Raw genomic sequence first — 24,655 nt, 5'->3', positions numbered from 1 at the left:
TTTGGCTCCTTGGTTAGCCAGTGAGCTTGGCTCAGCAATTCTTTTCTTCTGTATCAGAACTTGCTTCCATCTCTATTCCATTCTCAGAGATCATTTTGCCAAGCACTCACATCTGTGAGACTTTCTTGTCAAACTTTCATCCTTCCCAACGGGGAGTCTGTGGTGTTTGTGAGGGTCCCCAGGACGAGGTGAGAGATGAGAATTTGACTCCATGTTCTCATAAGGCTGATATATTATATTATATTATATTATATTATATTATATTATATTATATTATATTATATTATATTATATTATATTATATTATATTATATTATATTATATTATATTATATTATATTACATTACATTACATTACATTATATTATATCACATTACATCACATTACATTATATTATATCACATTACATTATATTATATTATATCATATCACATTACATTATATTATATTATATTATGATACAAGAAAACTATACTAAAGAAAAAGAAAGGATACATCAGAAGGCTAGAAAGGAATGAATAATAAAAATAATAAAACCCCGTGACTCCTCAGCGAGTCCAACACAGCTGGCTGTGATTGGTCATTGAGAAAACACAATTCACATGGAACCAATGGAAGACTCACCTACCACATTCTAAAGCAGCAGAACACAAGGAGAAGCAATCAGATAATTATTATTTACATTTTTCTCTGAGGCTTCTCAACTTCCCAGGAGAAGAAATCCTGGCTGTGAAAAATGCATGTATTTTATGATTGGCTTTTCACAAATATTCAAATGAATATTATATGTGTTGTGTGTTAGAAAGTAATGCGGTATTAATTCTCTTAAGTATGTGTTAAATATAGTTTTAGGTTATAAAAATTGTTAAAATAGAAACGATGCTCTGTAGGATACTTTTTTTAAAGGAAGGGCTTGCAGCAAGGTAGCAGCCACAGGACATCTAAATCTTTCAGAGAAAGAGAATTTATTGATTTCTTATCAGAAGAAACGAACTTCTTCCTGCCTCCAAGGCGCTGTTAGGATTCCTGAGGAAGAAGTTGAGGATGACCAGACAGAATCCTGTGTTTGAATGGAATTTATGCATCATGGATGAGGTGTATGAATATGCAACAGGCTGTTGTTTTTAAGGGTTAATCCTGTGTTAACGGGTGTCCTTTGTGCTGCCCAGAAAAAGGTACCTGGACGTCCATAACTCTTTGTCTCTATTGTCTCATATTGTCCTAATTCAAATTGTCCAAATTATTATTACTCTAATTGCATTACTATTTTTATAACCATTTTATTACTATTCAGCTTTTTGAAAATTCTAAAGCCAGGCGATTGGGGTTTTTCCCAGTGGCAATGGATTTTTCAGGAAATGTCGGTGACGCTGTCCCAGCCGCAGGATCTGCTCCCCATCCGCCCCAGCCCAGCCCGGTGCAGAGCAGAGGGGCTGGGCTGGGCTCATCCCCGGTGGGGGCTGTGCAGCCCCTGTGCCCCTCCCCAAACCCCCTCTGGGGGAGCAGGAGCTGGGGCAGGAGCCCTGAGGGGAGGGACAAGGGGGTGACACCGGCACGGGGGGACACACGCAGCCCTGGGGACGCCCCCTCACCGCAGCACCAGGAGGATGAACCCCAATGTGCAGCCACAGAGCCCTGGCAGCATCTCGAGGAGTGGGGTCTGGTGCTGCTTTGGGGGTCACATCTGCCCTAAAACCCCTCCCAGACCCCTCCAACCACCCCACAGCTCCTGGCCAGGGCTTCCCCCAACGCACGCCCTCTGTGGTGGTGTTTGAGGGTCCCCAGGACGGGGGAAGAGATGAGAATCTTGACTCCATGGTTCAGAAGGCTGATTTATTGTTTCATGATATATATTATTAAAAAATGATATATTAAAACTACACTAAAGAAAGAGAAAGGAGACATCAGAAGGCCAGCAAAGAAAGGGATAAAATCTTGTCACTGCTCAGAGTCCTGACACAGCTGGACCTATCATTGGTCATTAATTAAAAACAACCACATGAGCCCAATCAAAGCTGCACCTATTGGTAAACCATCCCCACATCACATTCCACAGCCATCACAGAGTTATTGTTGACATTTCTGAGGCTTCTCAGCTCCTCAGGAGAGAAATCCTAGTGAAAGGATTTTTTAGAAAATACGTCCGTGACACTCCCTGCAATGTAAATGGCCCTAAGAGCCACCAAACCCCCCTCCCATCTCCCCCACAAACACCACAAACACCCCAAGAGCCCCAAAAGCCTCTCCCCGTTCCCCCAGGACCCCCATGGCACTGCCCAGGAGAGGTTGGTGGGCAGAACATCCCCAGCCAGGAGCAGCCCCGGCCCTTCAGCAGTGATTTGGGCACTTTGGGGGGACAGCCCAAATGGGGAGACCCAGGCCAGGGCCTGGGACAGAGCCAGAATTGCTGGAGAAGAGATGGGCTCAGGGGGACAAACTCTGCCAGCACAGCTGTGAGCCTGTGGCCCATCTGCCTGGCTTCTCAGCCCTGCAACACCCACATCCTCCTGGATATTCCAAATTCTCCTCCAAATCCCAGTGAAGTGGTGCAGCTTTAGATCTCTTTGGTTAATTTCTTTAGATCTCTTTATTTTTACCCCAATTCTGGGTGTTTTGATGGGATAAAGATGGAAAATACTTAGGTTGGAACAGACCTCCAAGGATCATCCAGCTTGAAGAAGAAACGATTGGACAGAGCAGATTTTTTAGGGTGCAAAGGTATGTTGGGGGTGAGGTTTTTCTTCCTTTTGTTCCTTTTTCCTTACAGAATTTTTTCCCATAAGTTGCTAGGAAACACTAACAACTGGGTACTTCATTAACAAAAGAGTGATCAAGCTCCAAGAGGAGAGCATCTGCTTTTACTCCTCTTATCTGCAAGTTTCTCTCCGAGCCCAGCCCAGAGCTGCTCCTCCAGCCCTGGGTTAGAAATTTAGAATTTCGGGGTAGAAACCAATTGTAGATTTAGCTGAAGTCTGCTGTTTAAGCTGGTGTGGTCTGTTAACTTGTGTGCTCCCAAAAAAGCCTGCAGAGAAAACCAAGGAGATTCAAGGCTACCTAGGAAGGAATGCAGACACCCAAGCTGAAGAGAGATAAAGAGCCCCACCGACCCTGGGGCTGAAGCAGATGGAGAAACTGAACCTGGGTTAAAACTACGTGAGCAAACAACTGTGCAGGCTCATAAAATTAATAAGGCAGTTTAATCACGTATGTGCCAGGAAAATTAATCCACAAACACCAGAGGTTTATGTCCAAAAAGGAGACAGAGGAGTCCTTTCTGGCTTTATTCCAATAAAGGCAGAGGCCATGGGGCATTCCCCTGGGGTCTCTCCAGTTTTTGGAGGATGCAGTCTCCTTTTTATCCCAATTTCCCTTCTCTCTTTCCCCATTGGCTGAGGTACTTGAGAGAGACAGACTTCCCAAAACATCTGATATCAGAGATTCCTCTCTGATGTATAACCCCCCCTTTTAATTTTCAATTCTTATGGAATTTAGGGTTTTCCTCCATTGTTTCTTTCATCTTTCAATGTCCAATTTCATTTATCAGCAAACGTACATTTTATTTGTAAAAGCAAATCTCTTTTTCCATCCATCAACGATTGGAATCCTTCCCATTGTTTCTTTTATCTCCCAGTGCCGGTTTTATCTAGCAGCAGACCCAGAGCTGGTTTGTAAAGACAAATCCCACATTCCTCTCATTTGCATATGTCTTTTATGCATATGCAACAAGTTAAGAGGTGAAATAGACTTGGGAATTTTCGGGGGTGCCCGTGTCCTTAGGGCAGTACTGAAATCAATCCTACTGCCTTTGCAGCTTCCAGAAATTGTGGGGTTTTTCTGCAGATCAGGGTGAGCCTCTGCCTGTGAGCCTGCACTGGGACCCTGTTAACCCCACCTCACTGAGAGAGGGACCCATCCCAGCCTGCTGGGCCCTGAGATCAGCCCTCCCTGCCCTACAGCCACTGCTATAGATAGATATTGTAATAGTGGCTTTTCACAAAGGTAAAAATGGGTTTGATATCTGTGGTGTTAAAAGAACTTTGCTATAAAGATATAGTTTCTATTTCTGTTGTTAATTAAGGTTAGACATAGTAGTGGAATAGCTGATATGATTATGCTTGTGCTAAAATGCTTGCTTTGGTTGGGATAACATCCAATTCAGAGGAACAGCAGATTTGTCTTTACAAACCAGCTGTGGGTCTGCTGGGAGATAAAACCAGCACTGAGAGATAAAAACAATGGGAAAGATTCCACTAATTAATGGGAAAAGATATTTGCCTTTACAAATAAACTTTAGGTTTGCTGATGAATGAAATTAGACATTGAAAGATGAAAGAAATAAATGGGGAAAACCCTAAATTCAGTAAGAATTAAAAATGAAAAGGGAGGGTTATACATCAGAGGGAAATCTTTGGTATCAGGGAAGTCTGAACCTCTCAAGTACCTCAGAAATAGGGAAAGAGAGAAGGGAAATACAGCCAGGAAACTGGGATAAAAAGGATGCTGCATCCTCCAAAAACTGGAGAGACCCCAGGGGATGCCCCATGGCCTCTGCCTTTATTTGAACAAAGCCAAAGGACTCCTCTGTCTCCTTTTTGGACATAAACCTCTGGTGTTTGTGGATTAATCTTCCTAACACAATGCACACAGGATGAGGGCACCTGGACAGATCTGACAACTATCAGCACTCACTGTCTGAAGGCAGAGTGGACCAGGGCCAAAACTGAAGATATTGATAAAAAAAGGACTAGAACCACAACCCAGGAATAATCATGCTCTAAAAAGGCAGATCCAAGCAGGAGATGTGCTAAAGAGTTCTTGGAACATGTAAACTAGCTTGGGGAAATGTTTATTGTGCATAAGGGTCTATGAATATGCAAAAGGTTGATGTAAGGGAAAAGGTATTTAAGGGGTATCCCTGGCTGAGAGCCAAGATGCACCTGGCTGTAATAACCTTTGCTCTATGGTCCTTGTTTCCCATTGTCCTGTAATAAATTATTTAAATTTTCACAGGAGACTGAAGGTGTTTTTCACTCCCCACAGCCCCTGCCTGCTGACACATCTTGCCAGCCCTGCTGGGGCACCAGGATCAGCTGCCCCTGTGGGTTTGTGCAGCACAGCCTCTCTCAGTGCTGTAGTTGTTGTTCTTTGTTTGCTTTATTATACACACCAGTAAAAAACTGTTATTCCTATCCCTATATCTTTGCCTGAGAGCCCTTAATTTCACAATTCTAATATTTCAAAGGGAGGGGGTTTACATTTTCCATTCCAAGGAGGGCTCCTGCCTTCCTTAGCAGACACCTGGCTTTCAAACCAAGACAAGGTTAAAACTCAGCTCTTCCCAAGGAGTTTCCAATATGGAGCTGAGACCCAATGGACATTCCTGCCCCAGCGCTGAGTCAGGTGCCTACAGGGATCCAGGATGATGTGGACACCACCAGCCAGGTGTCTTCCCAACTTGGATTATTGGCAATGTGGGTCACCAGAGCTCTGCACTGTAGAGAGCTTTTTGGATAATTGGTTAGCTGAGAAAGGACATTTCGATGTGATACCGATGGATAAGGATAGGGGAAACAAGCTGGGGATTGTGAAACCAGTGTCCAATCACTGACAAAGGTCATAGTGACCTTCACTGAAACGGGAAGACGGGGGAGAAAATTGCTTGCCAGAAAATGTAGATATTCTAGGTAGAGAAGCTAGAAGAATGCAAACATAGAAGCAAAATAATCATTAGAAGATAGAAGTAGGTGTGGTTGATCCAAGTGTGCTTTAACCAATAATGAGCTCAGCTTTTGCAATATGTATAAGCTTCATTAACACCAATATAAATATGTGTGAGTTTTCAATAAACTTTGGGATTTGCTGTTCACGCATATGGTGTGAGGCATTTCTTCCGCCGATCTCGACACTGCACAATGAAGGTTCTCTGACGGGGGATGGAGTTGGAGCAGAGCACGAAGCTCTTCCTGCAGCAAGGGCAATTGCAGGGCTTCCCTTAGCGGTGCCTCCATTGGTGTTGATTCAAGACTGAGCTGGTCCTGAACCTCTTCCCACACTCGGGGCACTCGTAGGGCCTCTCCCCGGTGTGGATGCGCCGGTGCCTGGTGAGGTGGGAGTTGTGCTTGAAGCCCTTCCTGCAGTCGGGGCAGCGGAAGGGCCTCTCCTCAGTGTGGATCCGCTGGTGGATGAGGAGAAGGGAGCTGGTCTGAAATGACTTCCCACACTCAGAACACTCGTAGGGCCTCTCCCCTGTGTGGATCTTCTGGTGGGAGGTCAGGTGGGAGCTCCGGAGGAAGTTCTGGCCACATTCCCAGCACTCGTAGGGCCGCTCCCCGGTGTGGATGCGATGGTGGATGGTGAGCTGGGGGCTGTCTCTGAAGCCCTTCCCACACTCAGGACACTCGTAGGGCTTCTCCCCAGTGTGGATCATCTGGTGGCGGAGCAGGCGGGACCTCCAGCTGAAGCCCTTCCCACACTCCGTGCACTTGTGGGGCTTCTCCCCATCATCGAGCAGCTCAAAGAGCACCAGCTCCGAGCTCTGGCTGGAGCTCTGTCCATCTTCCTGGCACAGGGTGGCTCTTTCCTCCCCAGAGCACCCTGGGCTGGGATTGCAGTCCCTCCTCCTGGGGGATCTCTGGGGCTTTTCCTCCTCATCGGATTCTTGTGCTGTGGAGTCGCTCAAAATGGCCTCTTCCACCAGGTTCTGCCGTGGGGATTTGTCCTCCCTGCTCTCCACGCTCAGCTCCTGCTCTGGGGGAGGAAGGACAAGGACAGGATGGGATCTGCCTCCATGCCAGAGGGAAGGAGATCCCCCCAGTGCATCCCCAGCAGCAGGGTTTTCCTGCAGCCAGGGGCCAGGCTGGGCTGGGAGATGGAGCAGGAGAGAGGGGGAATGGGGCAGTGACTTCCTCCTCACCTGCCTGGGGGTCCCAGGGCATCTTCTTCCTCACAGCCTCCTCCTCCATTCGGCCAAGGGTTGGGAATGGGAAAGCCTGGGTTGCAGGGAAAACAAGGGATGAGCACATTGGGTTTGAAAGTTCCCCTGCCCAAGTCTGTGTATAGATGCCAACATCATGTGTCCATAAAAATCTGCTCTAAAAAAGCCTCCCAGGAGTTCCCCATCTATCGTCTCTCAGTTTTGAGGTTCTCGGATTCCTCCCTGCCCAGGCTGCTGGCAGTGCCAGCAATGCCAAAAGCTCCCCCCTCTTGGCTCTCCCCATTTCGGGATGCCGGGGCTCTTTGGGCTCCCGGGCTCCCTTCTCCCCTCATTCTCTGCCCTGGGCTGCAGCGGCTCCAAGGAGTCCCCCCTGTCCCTCTCCAGGCTCTGGAGGCTCCCGCCAATGGCGGCGCTCCCCCCTCTCTGGGCTCCCCCCTTTGGGCTCCTGGGGCACACAGGGCTCTGCTCCTCCAGGCTGCCTCTGCCGGCAGCCGCCACCGCCACCCCCCGATGTCCCCCCGAGGGGCCTTTTCTGCTCAGCCTTGCACTGCTTCATTCTCCAAACATCCCCCCAAAAACCCAACCCAGGGACCCCCCGGGATATCTGGGCCGGGCTCCCCCTCCCCAGTCACGATCCCATGGGTGGGGGGTGTGAATTCAGGGAGGGTTTGGTAGGGCTGAGGCACTAAACCTGCACTGTGTCCCAAAGGAGTGGCCAAGGGAACAGTGGGGCTGGGGACAAGCCATGAGGAAGCACGACCACAGCCACATTCCTGGATTCACTCCTCCACCAAGGTGCTGCCAGCCTGGAGGAGATATCCCACAGGAGAGCAGCTCCATGTCACACCCCCAACACCTGCACTGCTCCAGGGCTGAATCCAGAGCCTGCTTCTGCCTGGCTGAGGGCACAGAGGGAGCTGCAGGACATCTCAGCTCTCCCGGGATCCTTCTCTTCTCCAGGTGAGCACCCCCAGCTCTCCCAGCCCGGCTCCAGATCAGAGGGGCTCCAGCTCTTGGAGCATCTCTGGCGCCTCCTCTGGACTGGCTCCAGCAGCTCCAGGTCCTTCCTGGGCTGGCCCTCAGGGCTGGGGCAGCTCTGCCGGTGGGGGCAGAGGAGCAGAATCCCCCCCTCCCCTGCTGCTCACACTGAGCCTCAGTCCAGGCTCAGGGGGGGTTTCAGGGCTGGGGCTTCCTTCTGCATTCCTCGATTTGCCTTTGTCCCTCCTCTTCCTCTTCCTCCCACTCCTCCTCCTCCCTCAGCCCACCTCCTTCTCCTCTTCCATCCCTTCTGGCTCCAGGAGGGGGGAACGCACACAGGGCTGGGCGATCCCAGCAGTGGCAGCACTGCCAGGGACTGGTTTGTACTGGGGTAACTGGGAATGACTGTGAGCATGCTGAGGGACACTGGGATATACCAGGAGTGTCTGTTAACCATACTCAGGTGACTGGAACCACACTGGGAACAGGTGGGACCATGCTGGGGAGAACTGGGACCCCATGCTGGGGGCAACTGGGAGTGAGTGGGAATGACTGGGTGTCCACTGGGGACAACTGGGCATGACTGGGACCATGCTGGGAGAGACCGGGATCCTCTATGGATTGCCTGGCACTATACTGGGGGCAACTGGGATCACACTGGGAGGAACAGGGAGTGACTGGAACATGGCTGGGGGCTACTGGGATCCTACTGGGATTACACTGGGAGCAGCTGGCCAGTGCTGGCAGTGACTGGCATCATACTGGATCATACTGGCAGCAACTGGGACTGCACTGAGGGTGACTGGGAGTGGCTGTGAGCAACTGGCATCAGCCTGGAAGCAACTCAGGGCAACTGGGAGGGACTGGGAACATGCTGGGAGCAATGGGGATGCACTGGGAGAGACTGAAACCACACTGGGGGTAAATGGGAGCAACTGGAACCACACTGGATGATCATGGGAGCAGCTGTGCCCATCCTGGGGTCATACTGGGATCCTATGGGAAATGGCTGGGATCGTACTGGGAGTGACTGGGAAGGTGCTGGCTCTAACTGGAACCATACTGGAAGCGACTGGGAGCAACTGGGTCCACACTGGGAGTGCCAGGGAGTCACTCTGAGCATGACTGCAATAATGCTGGGAGTATCTGGGACTCACTGGGGTCATACATGGCCCAACGGCTCCCACTGTAATCCCAGTACGATCCCAGCTGCCCAAAGCATGGTTCCAGTCACTCCCTGTTGCTCCCAGTGTGATCCCAGTTGCACCTGACATAGTCCCAGTCACTCCATAGATGATCCCAGTACCTCTGAGCATGGTCCCAGTCATGCCTGCTTGCTCCCAGCATGGGGTCCCAGTTCTCCCCAGTATGGTCCCTGTTGTTCCCAGTGTGGTTGCAGTCACCCCAGTAAGGTCACAGACTGTCCTAGTACATCCCGGGTCCATAAGCATGCTTGCAGTTATTCCCAGTCACTCCCAGTTCTCCCAGTATGATCCCAGTGCAGCCTAGTCCCTGTGTGCGTTCCCCCCTGGCGGCTGTGCCGAGAGGAGCCCCAAGGGCTGGCAGTGGCCGGGCAGGGTCCCCAGCAAGGCCCAGTTTGGATGTGCAGCCCCCAGTTTGCCCAGTTTGCCTCTCCTTTGGCCCGGGCCGGGTTCCCCCCGCCCGCAGCGGCTGGGAGCAGCCGAGAGCCCCGCGCTGCCCATGCCGACCTGGCCCGGCTCCATCGCCGCTCCTGCCGCGGGCTGCGAGGGCTGCGGGAACGGGGCACCGAGGGTGTGGCTGCTGCTGGGGGAGGAGGAGGAGGCAGGGAAGGACAGGGATGGAGGGGGAAGAGGAGGTGGGTTAGGGGGGAGGAGGGATGGAAGAGGATGGGGAGGAAGGGGAGGGACAAAGGAGCATCAAGGAAAGAGGAAAACCACGCGGTTCTTTCGAGCCCTCCCTGAATTCGCAGCCCTCACCTGTGGGATCATCGCCCCCCCAAGGCGCCGGTGAGCGGGGAGGGGGAGCCCGGCCCGGATATCCCGGGGGGTCCCTGGGTTGGGTTTTTGGGGGGATGTTTGGAGAATGAAGAAGTCCAAGGCTGAGCAGAAAAGGCCCCTCGGGGGGACATCGGGGGGTGGCGGTGGCGGCTGCCGGCAGAGGCAGCCTGGAGGAGCAGAGCCCTGTGTGCCCCAGGAGGCCAAAGGGGGGAGCCCAGAGAGGGGGGAGCGCCGCCATTGGCGGGAGCCTCCAGAGCCTGGAGAGGGGCAGGGGGGACTCCTTGGAGCCGCTGCAGCCCAGAGCAGAGAATGAGGGGAGAAGGGAGCCCGGGAGCCCAAAGAGCCCCGGCATCCCGAAATGGGGAGATGGAAAAGGAGAAACTTTTCGGATCGCTGGGTCTCCCAGCAGCCTGGGCAGGGCGGGGACCGAGTAGACGGGGGACCCCCAATGCAAGCGTGACCCCAGCAGCTGGGACAGGGGGGAGCCTCCCCGGGCACCTGCGGGATGGGGGGCGATGCTCCCGGGGTGCGGAGTTCAGGCAGCGCCGGAGCCGCTCGATTCCAGCCGTCCTCTGCTCCCGCCGCTTCCTGCTGCCGCTCCGCCTCTTCCTCCCTCCCGCCTCCTCCTCCCCCGGTCCCGGAGCCCTCGCAGCCCGCGGGAGGAGCGGGGATGGAGCCGGGACAGGTCGGAAGGGAGCGAGGGGTGGAGGGGATGGCAGGAGTGGGAGTGACTGGGCTGTGCTGGGATCATCCTGGGAGCAGCTCCCGGGTGACTGAGTTCTACTGGGACCATACTGGGATCACACTGGGAGTGAGGAGGAGCAGCGCCATGGCTCCAGCGCTGGGGCTGGGGGCGCTCCTGGGGTCCCGGGGGGGCGGCGAGAGGTGAAGGGGGCCCCCGGCACCGGGACTCTCTGATCGCCCATCCCGGAGCACCGGGGGGCCCTGAACCCCCATTCCTGGGTGCCCCCGCACCCCCGTTCCCAGGCATGGGATCCACCCTGCACCCCTTTATCCGCCACCAACAACCCCCTTCCCGGCCATCCCGCCTCTCCCAGCCCGCAGAGCCCCATTTTCCTTCACCCAGAGACTCCCTGGACCCCAATTCCTGCCTTTCCCAGCCCCCAGCCCCTCCTCTCCTCAACACCGAGGACACCTGGGACCCCTATTCCCAGCCATCCCGGGTTTCCCACCTTTTGCTGGGAATGGGGAACACCGGGGACCCTTGGAGCTCCCTTTCCTGCATCCAGGAGCCCCCTTAGCCCAGCCCGTCCCCCGCAGCCTCCCCTTTTCTCAGTCCTGGAACCCCCAAACCCCGTTCCCTGCTCTCCCAGCTCTCCCGTTCCCCCTTTGGTTCCCCCGTGCCCCCCCAGCCCCCAAATCTCGGTGTCCCCCCAGTTCTCCCGTCCCTGCGTTCCCTGCCCGTGGCGCTGCCGGAGCCCGGCCCGGGGTTCCCCCCGTTGGTGTCCATGGGGTCCCTGGCTGGGATCCCCTTCCAGCGGGATCTGGGCACGGCCAGAGCCGGCAGCACGAGCGGCACCGGCACGGGGCCACCGGGGAGCTGCCGCTGCTGCAGCTGCATCCTGCCAGTCCCAGTTGCTCCCAGTGCCTCCCAGTGGCTGCGCACTCGGCTCCCAGCATGCGCCTGGCAGCTCCCAGCACCCCCCAGACAGGGACCAATCACACCCCCTACAATCCCAGTCCGATTGGAGCTACTCCCTGTGTGATCCCGGTCACTCCAAGTGTGATCCCGGTCACTCCCAGTATGATCCCAGTCACTCCCAGTATGAACCCAGTCACTTGCAGTCCAACTCCAGTCACTCCCAGTATGATCCCAGTCACTCCCAGTATGATCACGGTCACTTGCAGTGTAACTCCAGTCACTTCCAGTCACTCCCAGTATGATGCCAGTGGCCCCCAGTGTGATGCCAGTTGCTCCCTGCCAATGCCAGCATGACCCCAGGAGCCTCCAGTATGATCCCTGTGACTCCCAGTCTCTCCCAGTAAATCCCAGTCTCCCCCAGCATGCTCCCAGTCACTCCCTGTTCCTCCCAGTTGCTTTCAGCATGATTCCAGTGTCTCACAACCACTCCCAGTCAATCCCAGCATGATTCCAATCACCCTCAGTGTGATCCCAGTCTAACCTAGCATGGTTCCAGCTGCTGTCATTGTTATCCCAGTATGATCCCCATTGCCTCCAGTATAGTTCCACTTGTTCCCAGTTCCTTCCAGCATGATCCCAGTTGTGCCTAGAATGGTCCCAGTCCCACTCACTCCCAGTTGCCCCCAGCATGGTCCCAGCTGTTCCCAGTGTGGTTCCAGTCCCCCCAGTATGGTCACAGACACTCCCAGTATATCCCAGTTGGTCTCGTACAGTTCTAGTTAGCTCAGAATGATCCCAGTCTTTCCCAGTTCCTCCCAGTTGCCTCCAGCATGATCCCAGTTTCTGGCAGTTGCCAGTGGCTCCCAGGATGACCCCAGCAGGAGCAGTAGTCACTCCCAGTATGGTTCCAGTCACCCCCAGGATGACCCCAGTGAGTCCCAGATACTCCCAGCATTATTGCAGTCATGCTCAGAGTGACTCCCTGGCACTCCCAGTATGGGCCCAGTTGCTCCCAGTCACTTCCAGTATGATTCCTGTTAGAGCCAGCACCTTCCCAGTCACTCCCAGTACGATCCCAGCCATTTCCCATAGGATCCCAGTATGACCCCAGGATGGGCACAGCTGCTCCCATGATCATCCAGTGTGGTTCCAGTTGCTCCCATTTACCCCCAGTGTGGTTTCAGTCTCTCCCAGTGCATCCCCATTGCTCCCAGCATGTTCCCAGTCCCTCCCAGTTGCCCTGAGTTGCTTCCAGGCTGATGCCAGTTGCTCACGGCCACTCCCAGTCACCCTCAGTGCAGTCCCAGTGGCTGCCAGTATGATCCAGTATGATGCCAGTCTCCCCCAGCATGGCCCAGCTGCTCCCAGTGTAATCCCAGTGTGATCCCAGTAGCCCCCAGCAAGGTTCCAGTCACTCCCTGTTCCTCCCAGTGTGATCCCAGTTGCCCCCAGTATAGTGCCAGGCAATCCATAGAGGATCCCGGTCTCTCCCAGCATGGTCCCAGTCACGCCCAGTTGTCCCCAGTGGACACCCAGTCATTCCCACTCACTCCCAGTTGCCCCCAGCATGGGGTCCCAGTTCTCCCCAGCATGGTCCCACCTGTTCCCAGTGTGGTTCCAGTCACCTGAGTATGGTTAACAGACACTCCTGGTATATCCCAGTGTCCCTCAGCATGCTCACAGTCATTCCCAGTTACCCCAGTGCAAACCAGTCCCTGGCAGTGCTGCCACTGCTGGGATCGCCCAGGTCTGTGTGCGTTCCCCCCTCCTGGAGCCAGAAGGGATGGAAGAGGAGAAGGAGGTGGGCTGAGGGAGGAGGAGGAGTGGGAGGAAGAGGAAGAGGAGGGACAAAGGCAAATCGAGGAAAGCAGAAGGAAGCCCCAGCCCTGAAACCCCCCCTGAGCCTGGACTGAGGCTCAGTGTGAGCAGCAGGGGAGGGGGGGATTCTGCTCCTCTGCCCCCACCGGCAGAGCTGCCCCAGCCCTGAGGGCCAGCCCAGGAAGGACCTGGAGCTGCTGGAGCCAGTCCAGAGGAGGCGCCAGAGATGCTCCAAGAGCTGGAGCCCCTCTGATCTGGAGCCGGGCTGGGAGAGCTGGGGGTGCTCACCTGGAGAAGAGAAGGATCCCGGGAGAGCTGAGGTGTCCTGCAGCTCCCTCTGTGCCCTCAGCCAGGCAGAAGCAGGCTCTGGATTCAGCCCTGGAGCAGTGCAGGTGTTGGGGGTGTGACATGGAGCTGCTCTCCTGTGGGATATCTCCTCCAGGCTGGAAGCACCTTGGTGGAGGAGTGAATCCAGGAATGTGGCTGTGGTCGTGCTTCCTCATGGCTTGTCCCCAGCCCCACTGTTCCCTTGGCCACTCCTTTGGGACACAGTGCAGGTTTAGTGCCTCAGCACTACCAAACCCTCCCTGAATTCACACCCCCCACCCATGGGATCGTGACTGGGGAGGGGGAGCCTGGCCCAGATATCCCAGGAGGTCCCTGGGTTGGGTTTTTGGGGGGATGTTTGGAGAATGAAGCAGTGCAAGGCTGAGCGGAAAAGGCCCCTTGGGGGGACATCGGGGGTGGCGGTGGCGGCTGCCAGCAGAGGCAGCCTGGAGGAGCAGAGCCCTGTGTGCCCCAGGAGGCCAAAGGGGGGAGCCCAGAGAGGGGGGAGCGCCGCCATTGGCGGGAGCCTCAAGGGCCTGGAGAGGGACAGGGGGACTCCTTGGAGCCGCTGCAGCCCAGAGCAGAGAATGAGGGGAGAAGGGAGCCCGGGAGCCCAAAGAGCCCCAGCATCCTGAAATGGGGAGAGCCAAGAGGGGGGAGCTTTTGGCATTGCTGGCACTGCCAGCAGCCTGGGCAGGGCGGGCACCCAGGAGAAGGGGGCCCCCCAATCCAAGTGTGACCCCAGCAGCTGGGACAGGGGGGAACCCCCGAACACCAAAGGGGAGGGACCAGGGACGGGGAACTCCTGGGAGGCTTTTCCAGGGCTGAATCTTGGTGTTTGGGAGGGTTTTCTGGAGCCCACATGGCTGGTGAGTTGTAGAGATGGACTTGGGCAGAGGGACCGTGAAACTCAATGTGTATTGGGGAAGGTGAAACAGGCTTTGTGTTTCATAAATATGATAAATATGATTGTCTGGCAAAAGATTTTGAAAATATGGAAACTATAAGCAAGACTGAAATGAAAGCAAGCTTTTAGATACCTTAGTTACTCAACAACTGGAAAACAATGGTGTGGCCTGACTGAAGGTAATCCCCTTCTGATTAAACAATTCCCTCTGCCTGCAGACAGGTCCAGGGGTCAGAGCAGACCATGCTAGCTCAGCAGAAGGGGTCCAAAGAGGAGTATTTAGGGTTTGAAATATAACACAGTATGGTGATGTTATGATTCTTACAGGCTGTATGTAAATGCTACAGGATTTGTATCTTGTACTAGGTTGGTTAGTGAGAAATAGAATATTCAACATAGAAGATTTATTGTATTGTAACGGGAACCTCACTCGCTTACCCTTCTGCTCTCTTACCCTTTTTACTCTCTTACCTTTTTTACTCCCTTACGCTCTTCCCCTCTTACTCTCTCACCCTCTCATCCTCTCTGCCCCTCTCTTCTCTTGGGCCTGCTCCGAGCTGTGCCTGGCAGCTCCAAGCAGGGCCCTGCACCCAGGCCCTTTGCAATGAGCCGCAGGTTCCACGGCCTGGCTGCAGAGATCTCTCATCTCCGACTGTCCCACCCCCCAGCGCTCCTACAAATGTGCTCATCCCTTGTTTTCCCCAAACCAGGATTTCCCATTGCCAACCCTTGGCAGTCTGTGAGGAAGAGGAAGATGCCCCTGGACACACAGGCAGGTGAGGAGGAAGTCAGTGCCCCTTTCCCCTCTGTGCTGCTCCGTCTCCCAGCCCAGCACGGCCCCGGCTGCAGCTCAGCCCTGGGGGGATCTCCTTGCCCTTGCCTGTGGCACGGAGGCAAATCCCATCCTGTCCTTGTCCTTCCTCGCCCAGAGCAGGAGCTGAGCATGGAGAGCAGGGAGGACAAATGCCCGCGGCAGAACCTGGTGGCAGAGGCCGTTTTGAGCGGCTCCACGGCGCAGGAAGCCAACGGGGAGGAAAATCCCCGGAGATGCTGCACGAGGAGGGGCTGCAAACGCAGATGGCGGGGATGTGAGGGGGAAAGAGCCAGCCTGGGCCGGGAAGGCGGCCGGAGATGGAGCCAGAGCTCGGAGCTGGTGCTCCATGAGCAGCTCCATGATGGGGAGAAGCCCCACACGTGCGTGGAGTGTGGGAAGAGCTTCACCTTGAACTCCAACCTGATCAAGCACCAGAGGATCCACAGTGGGGAGAAGCCCTATGAGTGTGGGGAGTGTGGGAAGAGCTTCAGGAGGAGCTCTGACATGATCAGCCACCAGAGGATCCACACTGGGGAACGGCCCTACGAGTGTGGGGAGTGTGGGAAGAGCTTCAGGAGGAGCTCTGACATGATCAAGCACCAGAGGACCCACACTGGAGAGAGGCCGTACGAGTGTTCCAAGTGTGGGACGCGCTTCAGCCAGAGCTCCCACCTGATTACGCACCAGAGGACCCACACTGGGGAGAGGCCCTATGCGTGTTCCAAGTGTGGGAAGAGGTTTCTGACCAGCTCCCATCTCCTCCTGCACTATCAGATTCACACTGAGGAGACGCCCTTCCACTGCCCTGACTGTGGGAAGGGATTCAAGCACAAATCCATCCTCGTCAAGCACCTGCGCATCCACACAGGGGAGAGGCCCTACGAGTGTGATAAATGCAGGAAGAAGTTTCTGACCAGCTCCAATCTCCTCCAGCACTATCGGATTCACACAGAGGAGAGGCCCTTCCGCTGCCCCGACTGTGGGAAGGGATTCAAGCACAAATCCATCCTCGTCAAGCACCTGCGCATCCACACAGGGGAGAGGCCCTACAAGTGTCCCCAGTGTGGGAAGAGCTTCAGCCAGAGCTTTCACTTGACCCGACACCGACAGAGGCACCGATAAGGGAAGCCCTGCGAGTGCCCCGAGTGCAGGAAGAGCTTCGTGCGCTGCTCCAGCTCCTTCCCCCACTGGAGGAGCCACGTTGGGCACAGCCCTGGTGAGCCACATTCCCTGTGATCCATGTTGGGAATACACCTGGCTGCTCCTCCTTTTGGCTTGGCCTTAATTTTTTTATCTTCTCACCCTCTCTGCAATCTAAAAGCCAAGAGGGATAGATCTGTCACCTCAAAACCACCCAAACCCCACTGAAAAGAGCTCAATCTTACCCGGAAAGGACTCAGGCCCACATCAAAGGGGCTTTTTCCCACCTCAAAGAAACTCTACCTCTTCACAAATTCTCTTGATTCCACAGTGACTGAGATGGCTGAGATGGGGTTGGGAAGAGATTGGGAGATGTGGGATCTCAATTTCAAGTGCTGGGATGGGGATTGTGTGGGGCTGGGTGTGTGGGATGTATTTGACAGCAAATAAAACATTCAGAGTTACTGCTTTCTCTCCCGTTCATGTTCAGTCCGTTGCAGTTCTGTTTGCAGAGTGCCGCCTCCCAGAGTGTCCCCCCACAGTCGCTGCCCTTGGCCTGAGCCCGCCCCTTTCCCCTCACGGTTCCCGCCCTTTCCCTGCCCCCTTTGCCCTCACGGTTCCCGCCCTTTCCTCTCCCCCTTTCCCCTCACGGTTCCCGCCCTTTCCCTGCCCCCTTTCCCCTCATGGTTCCCGCCCTTTCCTCTCCCCCTTTCCCCTCATGGTTTGGCCTTCGGGGACGGGGGACGAGGAGGGAGGGAGGAAGAGGCCGAGTGGCCGCAGCAGGAGAGGAGAGGGAGACTCTCGTGGCCCTGGCACTCCCTGGAGTCGTCACAGCCCCGGGAGCATCGCCCCCCATCCCGCAGGTGCCTGGGCAGGGGTAGCTCGGCCCAAATCTGCCGGGGGGTGCCTGGGTTTGGGTTTTTTGGGGGGGATGTTTGGAGCTGGCAGGGCTCCAAAGCCGAGCCGCAGATGGCCCTCGGGGGGACATCGGGGGCTCCCCGGGAGGTGTTTGTGGGGGGTCCCGGTGTGGGTGGCGGCAGAGCCCCGGCGGGGGGAGATGCGGGTCCCCCCGTGGTGGGGTTGGGCTTCCCAGCCGGGCCCTCCGAGCTCCGCCGGGACCACGTGGGGACCGCACGGGAGCGGCAGCACCGGCGGGGGGACACCGGTTCTGGGGAGCCCCGGGAGAGCCGTGGCTTCCCGGAGCAGGAGCCCAGAGAGAGGAGAGCCCCAGAAGGGCAAAGAGGGGACCCCGAGAAGGGGGGACCCCTGGGACTGTCGGGACCCCGGCAGTGGGGGGTGCTGGGGCTGGAGGGGCGGGATGGCCGGGAAGGGGGTTCGGGGGTGCCGGTGCCGGCACTGGCTGATCCCAGTATGAGCCCAGTCACTCCCAGTCATTCCCTATGTTGATGCAATTTCTTCCCAGCATGGTCCCAGTTGCTCCCTCTTCAATTCAGTGTGTTCCCAGTTAGCCCAGTTGTCCCCTAGCAGAGTCCAAGTCACTCCCAGTATGATCCCAGTCTCTCCCAGCAGGGCCCCAGTCACTCCCACTTGCCCCCAGCATGTTCCCAGTTGCCCCAACACATTCCCTGTTGCTCCCAGCTTGGTCCCAGTCACTAGCCATATGGGCTCAGACACTCCCAGTACATCCCAGTTGCCCTGAACATTCTCATAGTCATTGCCAGGCACTCCCAGTTCCCTCAGTATGGTTCACTTGCCCCACCTTTTTAGCCCAGTGTCTCCCAGTTCTTCTAATTATGTCCCCAGTTGGCTCCCAGCAGGGCCTGGTAGCTGCCAGTAACCCCCAGTCAGGGTCCAATCACACCCACTCCAATCCCAGTATGATTGTAGCCACTCCAAGACACTCCCAGTATGATCCCAGTCACTTCCAGTATGGTACCAGTGCCCCCAGTGTTATTCCAGTTGCTCCCTTTCAATGCCAGCATGACCCCAGTAGCCTCCAGTATGATCCCAGTGACTCTCAGTCTCTCCCAGTTTATCCCAGTCACCCCCAGAATGCTCCCAGTCATTCCCACTTTCTCTCAGTTGCTTTCAGCATGATTCCAGTTCCTCACAGCCAACCCAGTCAATCCCAGCATGATTCCAGTCACCCTCAGTGTGATCCCAGTCTACCCCTGTATGGGCCCACCTGTGGTTCCAGTCCCCGCAGTATGGTTCCAGACACTCCCAGTATATCCCAGTTGCCCCCAGCATGTCTGTAGTCATTTCCAGGCACTGCCAGTGGCCCCAGTAAGGTATTAGTTCTCCCAGTATGATCCCAGAATTATGCCCAGAATATCCCAGTTGCCTCCAGCAGGCATCCAGTCCTTCCCAGTTCCACCAGTTTGCTTGCAGCATCATCCCAGTTTCCCTCAGTTGCTCCCAGTAGCCCAAAGTGTGATCCCAGTCGCTCCCTTTCAACCCCAATATGATCCCAGTAAGCTCCAGTTTGATCCCAGTCACATGCCAGCCCTCCCAGTGTGGTCCCAGTATAATCCAGTTGCTTCCAATCTCTCCCAGTATGGTCCCAGCTGTCTCCAGTATGGTTCCAGTTGCTTCCTAGATCAGCCCAGTCAGTCCCAGTATGATGCCATTTGCTGCCAGGGTGCTCCCAGTTGCTCCCAGTCAGGCCCAGGATGGGGGATGATGTGCAGGGTGTGTTCCCAGTCGCTCACAGATACTCCCAGTATTAGTCCAGTCTCCCCCAGTATGGTCCGAAGAGGAGCCCAGTGTGCTCCCAGTCCCTGCCAGTATGAACCAGTTGTGCTCCACATGCTTCCAGTTGCTCTCTTTCACTGTCACTTTCGTTCCAGTCCCTCCCAGTATGTCCCAGTGTAGCCCAGTTCCCTCCAGCATGTTCCCAGTCCCTCCCAGTTGCTCCCAGTTGGGTTTTTGGGGGGATGTTTGGAGAATGAAGCAGTGCAAGGCTGAGCGGAAAAGGCCCCTCGGGGGGACATCGGGGGGTGGCGGTGGCGGCTGCCGGCAGAGGCAGCCTGGAGGAGCAGAGCCCTGTGTGCCCCAGGAGGCCAAAGGGGGGAGCCCAGAGAGGGGGGAGCGCCGCCATTGGCGGGAGCCTCCAGAGCCTGGAGAGGGGCAGGGGGGACTCCTTGGAGCCGCTGCAGCCCAGAGCAGAGAATGAGGGGAGAAGGGAGCCCGGGAGCCCAAAGAGCCCCGGCATCCCGAAATGGGGAGAGCCAAGAGGGGGGAGCTTTTGGCATTGCTGGCACTGCCAGCAGCCTGGGCAGGGCGGGCACCGAGCACAAGGGGGACCCCCAATCAAAGCGTGTCCCCAGCAGCTGGGGGAGCCCCTGAACACCAAAGGGGAGGGACCAGGAACAGGGAACTCCTGGGAGGCTTTTCCAGGGCTGAATCTTGGTGTTTGGGAGGTTTTTCTGGAGCCCACATGGCCGGTGAGTTGCAGAGGGAGCTTCAAACTCAGCGTGCTCATCCCTTGTTTTCCCCAAACCAGGATTTCCCATTGCCAACCCTTGGCAGTCTGTGAGGAAGAGGACGATGCCCCTGGACACACAGGCAGGTGAGGAGGAAGTCAGTGCCCCTTTCCCCTCTGTGCTGCTCCATCTCCCAGCCCAGCACGGCCCTGGCTGCAGCTCAGCCCTGGGGGGATCTCCTTGCCCTTGCCTGTGGCACGGAGGCAAATCCCATGCTGTCCTTGTCCTTCCTCGCCCAGAGCAGGAGCTGAGCATGGAGAGCAGGGAGGACAAATGCCCGCGGCAGAACCTGGTGGCAGAGGCCGTTTTGAGCGGCTCCACGGCGCAGGAAGCCAACGGGGAGGAAAAGGCCCGGAGATGCTGCACGAGGAGGGGCTGCAAACGCAGATGGCGGGGATGTGAGGGGGAAAGAGCCAGCCTGGGCCGGGAAGGCGGCCGGAGATGGAGCCAGAGCTCGGAGCTGGTGCTCCATGAGCAGCTCCATGATGGGGAGAAGCCCCACACGTGCGTGGAGTGTGGGAAGAGCTTCACCTTGAACTCCAACCTGATTAAGCACCAGAGGATCCACAGTGGGGAGAAGCCCTATGAGTGTGGGGAGTGTGGGAAGAGCTTCAGGAGGAGCTCTGACATGATCAGCCACCAGAGGATCCACACTGGGGAACGGCCCTACGAGTGTGGGGAGTGTGGGAGGAGCTTCAGGAGGAGCTCTGACATGATCAAGCACCAGAGGACCCACACTGGAGAAAGGCCCTACGAGTGTGGGCAGTGTGGGAAGAGCTTCAGTGAGAGCTCCAGCCTGATCATGCACCAGAGGATCCACACTGGAAAGAGGCCGTACGAGTGTTCCAAGTGTGGGACGCGCTTCAGCCAGAGCTCCCACCTGATCACGCACCAGAGGACCCACACAGGGGAGAGGCCCTATGCGTGTTCCAAGTGTGGGAAGAGGTTTCTGACCAGCTCCCATCTCCTCCTGCACTATCAGATTCACACAGAGGAGAGGCCCTTCCGCTGCCCCGACTGTGGGAAGGGATTCAAGCACAAATCCATCCTCGTCAAGCACCTGCGCAACCACACAGGGGAGAGGCCCTACGAGTGTCCCCAGTGTGGGAAGAGCTTCAGCCAGAGCTTTCACTTGACCCGACACCGACAGAGGCACCGATAAGGGAAGCCCTGCGAGTGCCCCGAGTGCAGGAAGAGCTTCGTGCGCTGCTCCAGCTCCTTCCCCCACTGGAGGAGCCACGTTGGGCACAGCCCTGGTGAGCCACATTCCCTGTGATCCATGTTGGGAATACACCTGGCTGCTCCTCCTTTTGGCTTGGCCTTAATTTTTTTATCTTCTCACCCTCTCTGCAATCTAAAAGCCAAGAGGGATAGATCTGTCACCTCAAAACCACCCAAACCCCACTGAAAAGAGCTCAATCTTACCCGGAAAGGACTCAGGCCCACATCAAAGGGGCTTTTTCCCACCTCAAAGAAACTCTACCTCTTCACAAATTCTCTTGATTCCACAGTGACTGAGATGGCTGAGATGGGGTTGGGAAGAGATTGGGAGATGTGGGATCTCAATTTCAAGTGCTGGGATGGGGATTGTGTGGGGCTGGGTGTGTGGGATGTATTTGACAGCAAATAAAACATTCAGAGTTACTGCTTTCTCTCCCGTTCATGTTCAGTCCGTTGCAGTTCTGTTTGCAGAGTGCCGCCTCCCAGAGTGTCCCCCCACAGTCGCTGCCCTTGGCCTGAGCCCGCCCCTTTCCCCTCACGGTTCCCGCCCTTTCCTCTCCCCGTTTCCCCTCACGGTTCCCGCCCTTTCCCTGCCCCCTTTGCCCTCACGGTTCCCGCCCTTTTTCCTCTCCCCCTTTCCCCTCACGGTTCCCGCCCTTTCCCTGCCCCCTTTCCCCTCACGGTTCCCGCCCTTTCCCTGCCCCCTTTCCCCTCATGGTTTGGCCTTCGGGAACGGGGGACGAGGAGGGAGGGAGGAAGAGGCCGAGTGGCCGCAGCAGGAGAGGAGAGGGAGAATCTCGTGGCCCTGGCACTCCCTGGAGTCGCCACAGCCCCGGGAGCATCGCCCCCCATCCCGCAGGTTCCTGGGCAGGGGTAGCTCGGCCCAAATCTGCCGGGGGGTGCCTGGGTTTGGGTTTTTTGGGGGGGATGTTTGGAGCTGGCAGGGCTCCAAAGCCGAGCCGCAGATGGCCCTCGGGGGGACATCGGGGGCTCCCCGGGAGGTGTTTGTGGGGGGTCCCGGTGTGGGTGGCGGCAGAGCCCCGGCGGGGGGAGATGCGGGTCCCCCCGTGGTGGGGTTGGGCTTCCCAGCCGGGCCCTCCGAGCTCCGCCGGGACCACGTGGGGACCGCACGGGAGCGGCGGCCGGCGGGGGGACACCGGTTCTGGGGAGCCCCGGGAGAGCCGCGGCTTCTCCGAGCAGGAGCCCAGAGAGAGGAGAGCCCCAGAAGGGCAAAGAGGGGACCCCGATAAGGGGGGGCCCCTGGAACTGTCGGGACCCCGGCAGTGGGGGGTGCTGGGGCTGGAGGGGCGGGATGGCCGGGAAGGGGGTTCGGGGGTGCCGGTGCCGGCACTGGCTGATCCCAGTATGAGCCCAGTCACTCCCAGTCATTCCCTATGTTGATGCAATTTCTTCCCAGCATGGTCCCAGTTGCTCCCAGTTGCTCCCTCTTCAATTCAGTGTGTTCCCAGTTAGCCCAGTTGTCCCCTAGCAGAGTCCAAGTCACTCCCAGTATGATCCCAGTCTCTCCCAGCAGGGCCCCAGTCACTCCCACTTGCCCCCAGCATGTTCCCAGTTGCCCCAACACATTCCCTGTTGCTCCCAGCTTGGTCCCAGTCACCACCCATATGGGCTCAGACACTCGCAGTACATCCCAGTTGCCCTGAACATTCTAGTAGTCATTGCCAGGCACTTCCAGTTCCCTCAGCATGGTTCACTTGCCCCACCTTTTTATCCCAGTTGCTCCCAGTTCTTCTAATTATGTCCCCAGTTGGCTCCCAGCAGGGCCTGGTAGCTGCCAGTAACCCCCAGTCAGGGTCCAATCACACCCACTCCAATCCCAGTATGATTGTAGCCACTCCAAGACACTCCCAGTATGATCCCAGTCACTTCCAGTATGATACCAGTGCCCCCAGTGTGATTCCAGTTTCTCCCTGTCAATGCCAGCATGACCCCAGTAGCCTCCAGCATGCTCCCAGTCACTGCCACTTTCTCCCAGTTGCTTTCAGCACAATTCCAGCAGCTCACAGCCACTCCCAGTCAATCCCAGCATGATTCCAGTCACTGTCAGTGTGATCCCAGTCTAACCCAGCATGGACCCAGCTGCTTCCACTGTGATTCAAGTTTGATCCCAGTTGCCCCCAACACAGTTCCAGCTGTTCCCTGTTCCTCCCATTATGATCCCAGTTAACCCAAATTTAGTCCCAGTCCCTCCCAGCAGGGTCCCAGTCATGCCCAGTATGGCCCCAAGCATGGTCTGAGTTGTCCCCAGCAAGACCCCAGCTGTTCCCAGTGTGGTTCCAGTCCCCCCAGGATGGTTACAGACATTCCCAGTATATCCCAGTTGCCCCAGCAAGGTTCTAGTTACCTCGGAATGATCCCGGTCTTCCCCAGTAACTTCCAGTTGCCCCAGTTGTAGTCTCAGTCCTCTCAGCATGGTTCCAGTACCTTCCAGCTGATCCCAGTGATTCCCAATATATCCACATTTTCCTCCCAACATGGGCCCAGTAGCTCCCAGTAACCCCCAGTCAGGTTCCATTCACACCCAGTATAATCCCAGTATGAGTGTAGCCACCCCCAGTATGATCCCAGTCACTTGCAGTCTAATCCCAGTGGCTCCCAGACACTCTCAGTACAATTCCAGTGCCCCCAATGTGATCCCAGTTGCTCCTTGTCAATGCCAGCACGTACTCAGTTGCCTCCAGTATGGTACCAGTGACTCCCTGTCTCTCCCAGTTTATCCCAGTTGCTTCCAGCTTGTTCCCAGTCATTTCCACTTTCTCCCAGTTGCTTTCAGCATGATTTCAGTTCCTCACAGCCAACCCAGTCAATCCCAGCATGATTCCAGTCACCCTCAGTGTGATCCCAGTCTACCCCAGTATGGGCCCACCTGTGGTCCCAGTGTGGTTCCAGTCCCCCCAGTATGGTTCCAGACACTCCCAGTATATCCCAGTTGCCCCCAGCATGTCTGTAGTCATTTCCAGGCACTGCCAGTGGCCCCAGTAAGGTATTAGTTCTCCCAGTATGATCCCAGAATTATGCCCAGAATATCCCAGTTGCCTCCAGCAGGCATCCAGTCCTTCCCAGTTCCACCAGTTTGCTTGCAGCATCATCCCAGTTTCCCTCAGCTGCTCCCAGTAGCCCAAAGTGTGATCCCAGTCGCTCCCTTTCAACCCCAATATGATCCCAGTAAGCTCCAGTTTGATCCCAGTCACATGCCAGCCCTCCCAGTGTGGTCCCAGTATAATCCAGTTGCTTCCAATCTCTCCCAGTATGGTCCTAGCTGCCTCCAGCATGGTTCCAGTTGCTTCCTAGATCAGCCCAGTCAGTCCCAGTATGATGCCATTTGCTGCCAGGGTGCTCCCAGTTAATCCCAGTCAGGCCCAGGATGGGGGATGATGTACAGGGTGTGTTCCCAGTCGCTCACAGATACTCCCAGTATTAGTCCAGTCTGCCCCAGTATGGTCCGAAGAGGAGCCCAGTGTGCTCCC

At 56.1% G+C, this 24,655-nt stretch overlaps 1 protein-coding gene and 1 pseudogene across 2 annotated transcripts; one reads left to right on the top strand and one right to left on the bottom strand.

Annotated features, from left to right (window-relative positions):
- Window positions 1-4,554: 4,554 nt before the first annotated feature.
- On the bottom strand, window positions 4,555-9,797 carry LOC143692783 (uncharacterized). The gene is made up of 3 exons (XM_077173019.1): window positions 9,622-9,797; window positions 6,914-6,989; window positions 4,555-6,747 (listed from the first exon to the last, which is right to left on the bottom strand). Exons 1-3 carry the CDS (start codon window positions 9,634-9,636, stop codon window positions 5,993-5,995), a joined length of 846 nt encoding a protein of 281 aa, XP_077029134.1. The 5' UTR covers window positions 9,637-9,797; the 3' UTR covers window positions 4,555-5,992.
- Window positions 9,798-10,138: 341 nt separating this feature from the next.
- Window positions 10,139-21,704, top strand: LOC143692786 (uncharacterized; annotated as a pseudogene). The gene is made up of 6 exons (XR_013180346.1): window positions 10,139-10,576; window positions 15,257-15,322; window positions 15,476-16,521; window positions 19,018-19,069; window positions 19,967-20,032; window positions 20,186-21,704. The product of XR_013180346.1 is annotated as an uncharacterized LOC143692786 (transcript).
- Window positions 21,705-24,655: the final 2,951 nt, after the last annotated feature.

Source organism: Agelaius phoeniceus, unplaced genomic scaffold (genome assembly GCF_051311805.1).
Source record: "Agelaius phoeniceus isolate bAgePho1 unplaced genomic scaffold, bAgePho1.hap1 Scaffold_105, whole genome shotgun sequence".
Classification (NCBI taxonomy): domain Eukaryota; kingdom Metazoa; phylum Chordata; class Aves; order Passeriformes; family Icteridae; genus Agelaius; species Agelaius phoeniceus.
Note: the sequence above shows the minus strand (reverse complement) of the source record. Positions and strands in the feature narration are given on the sequence as shown.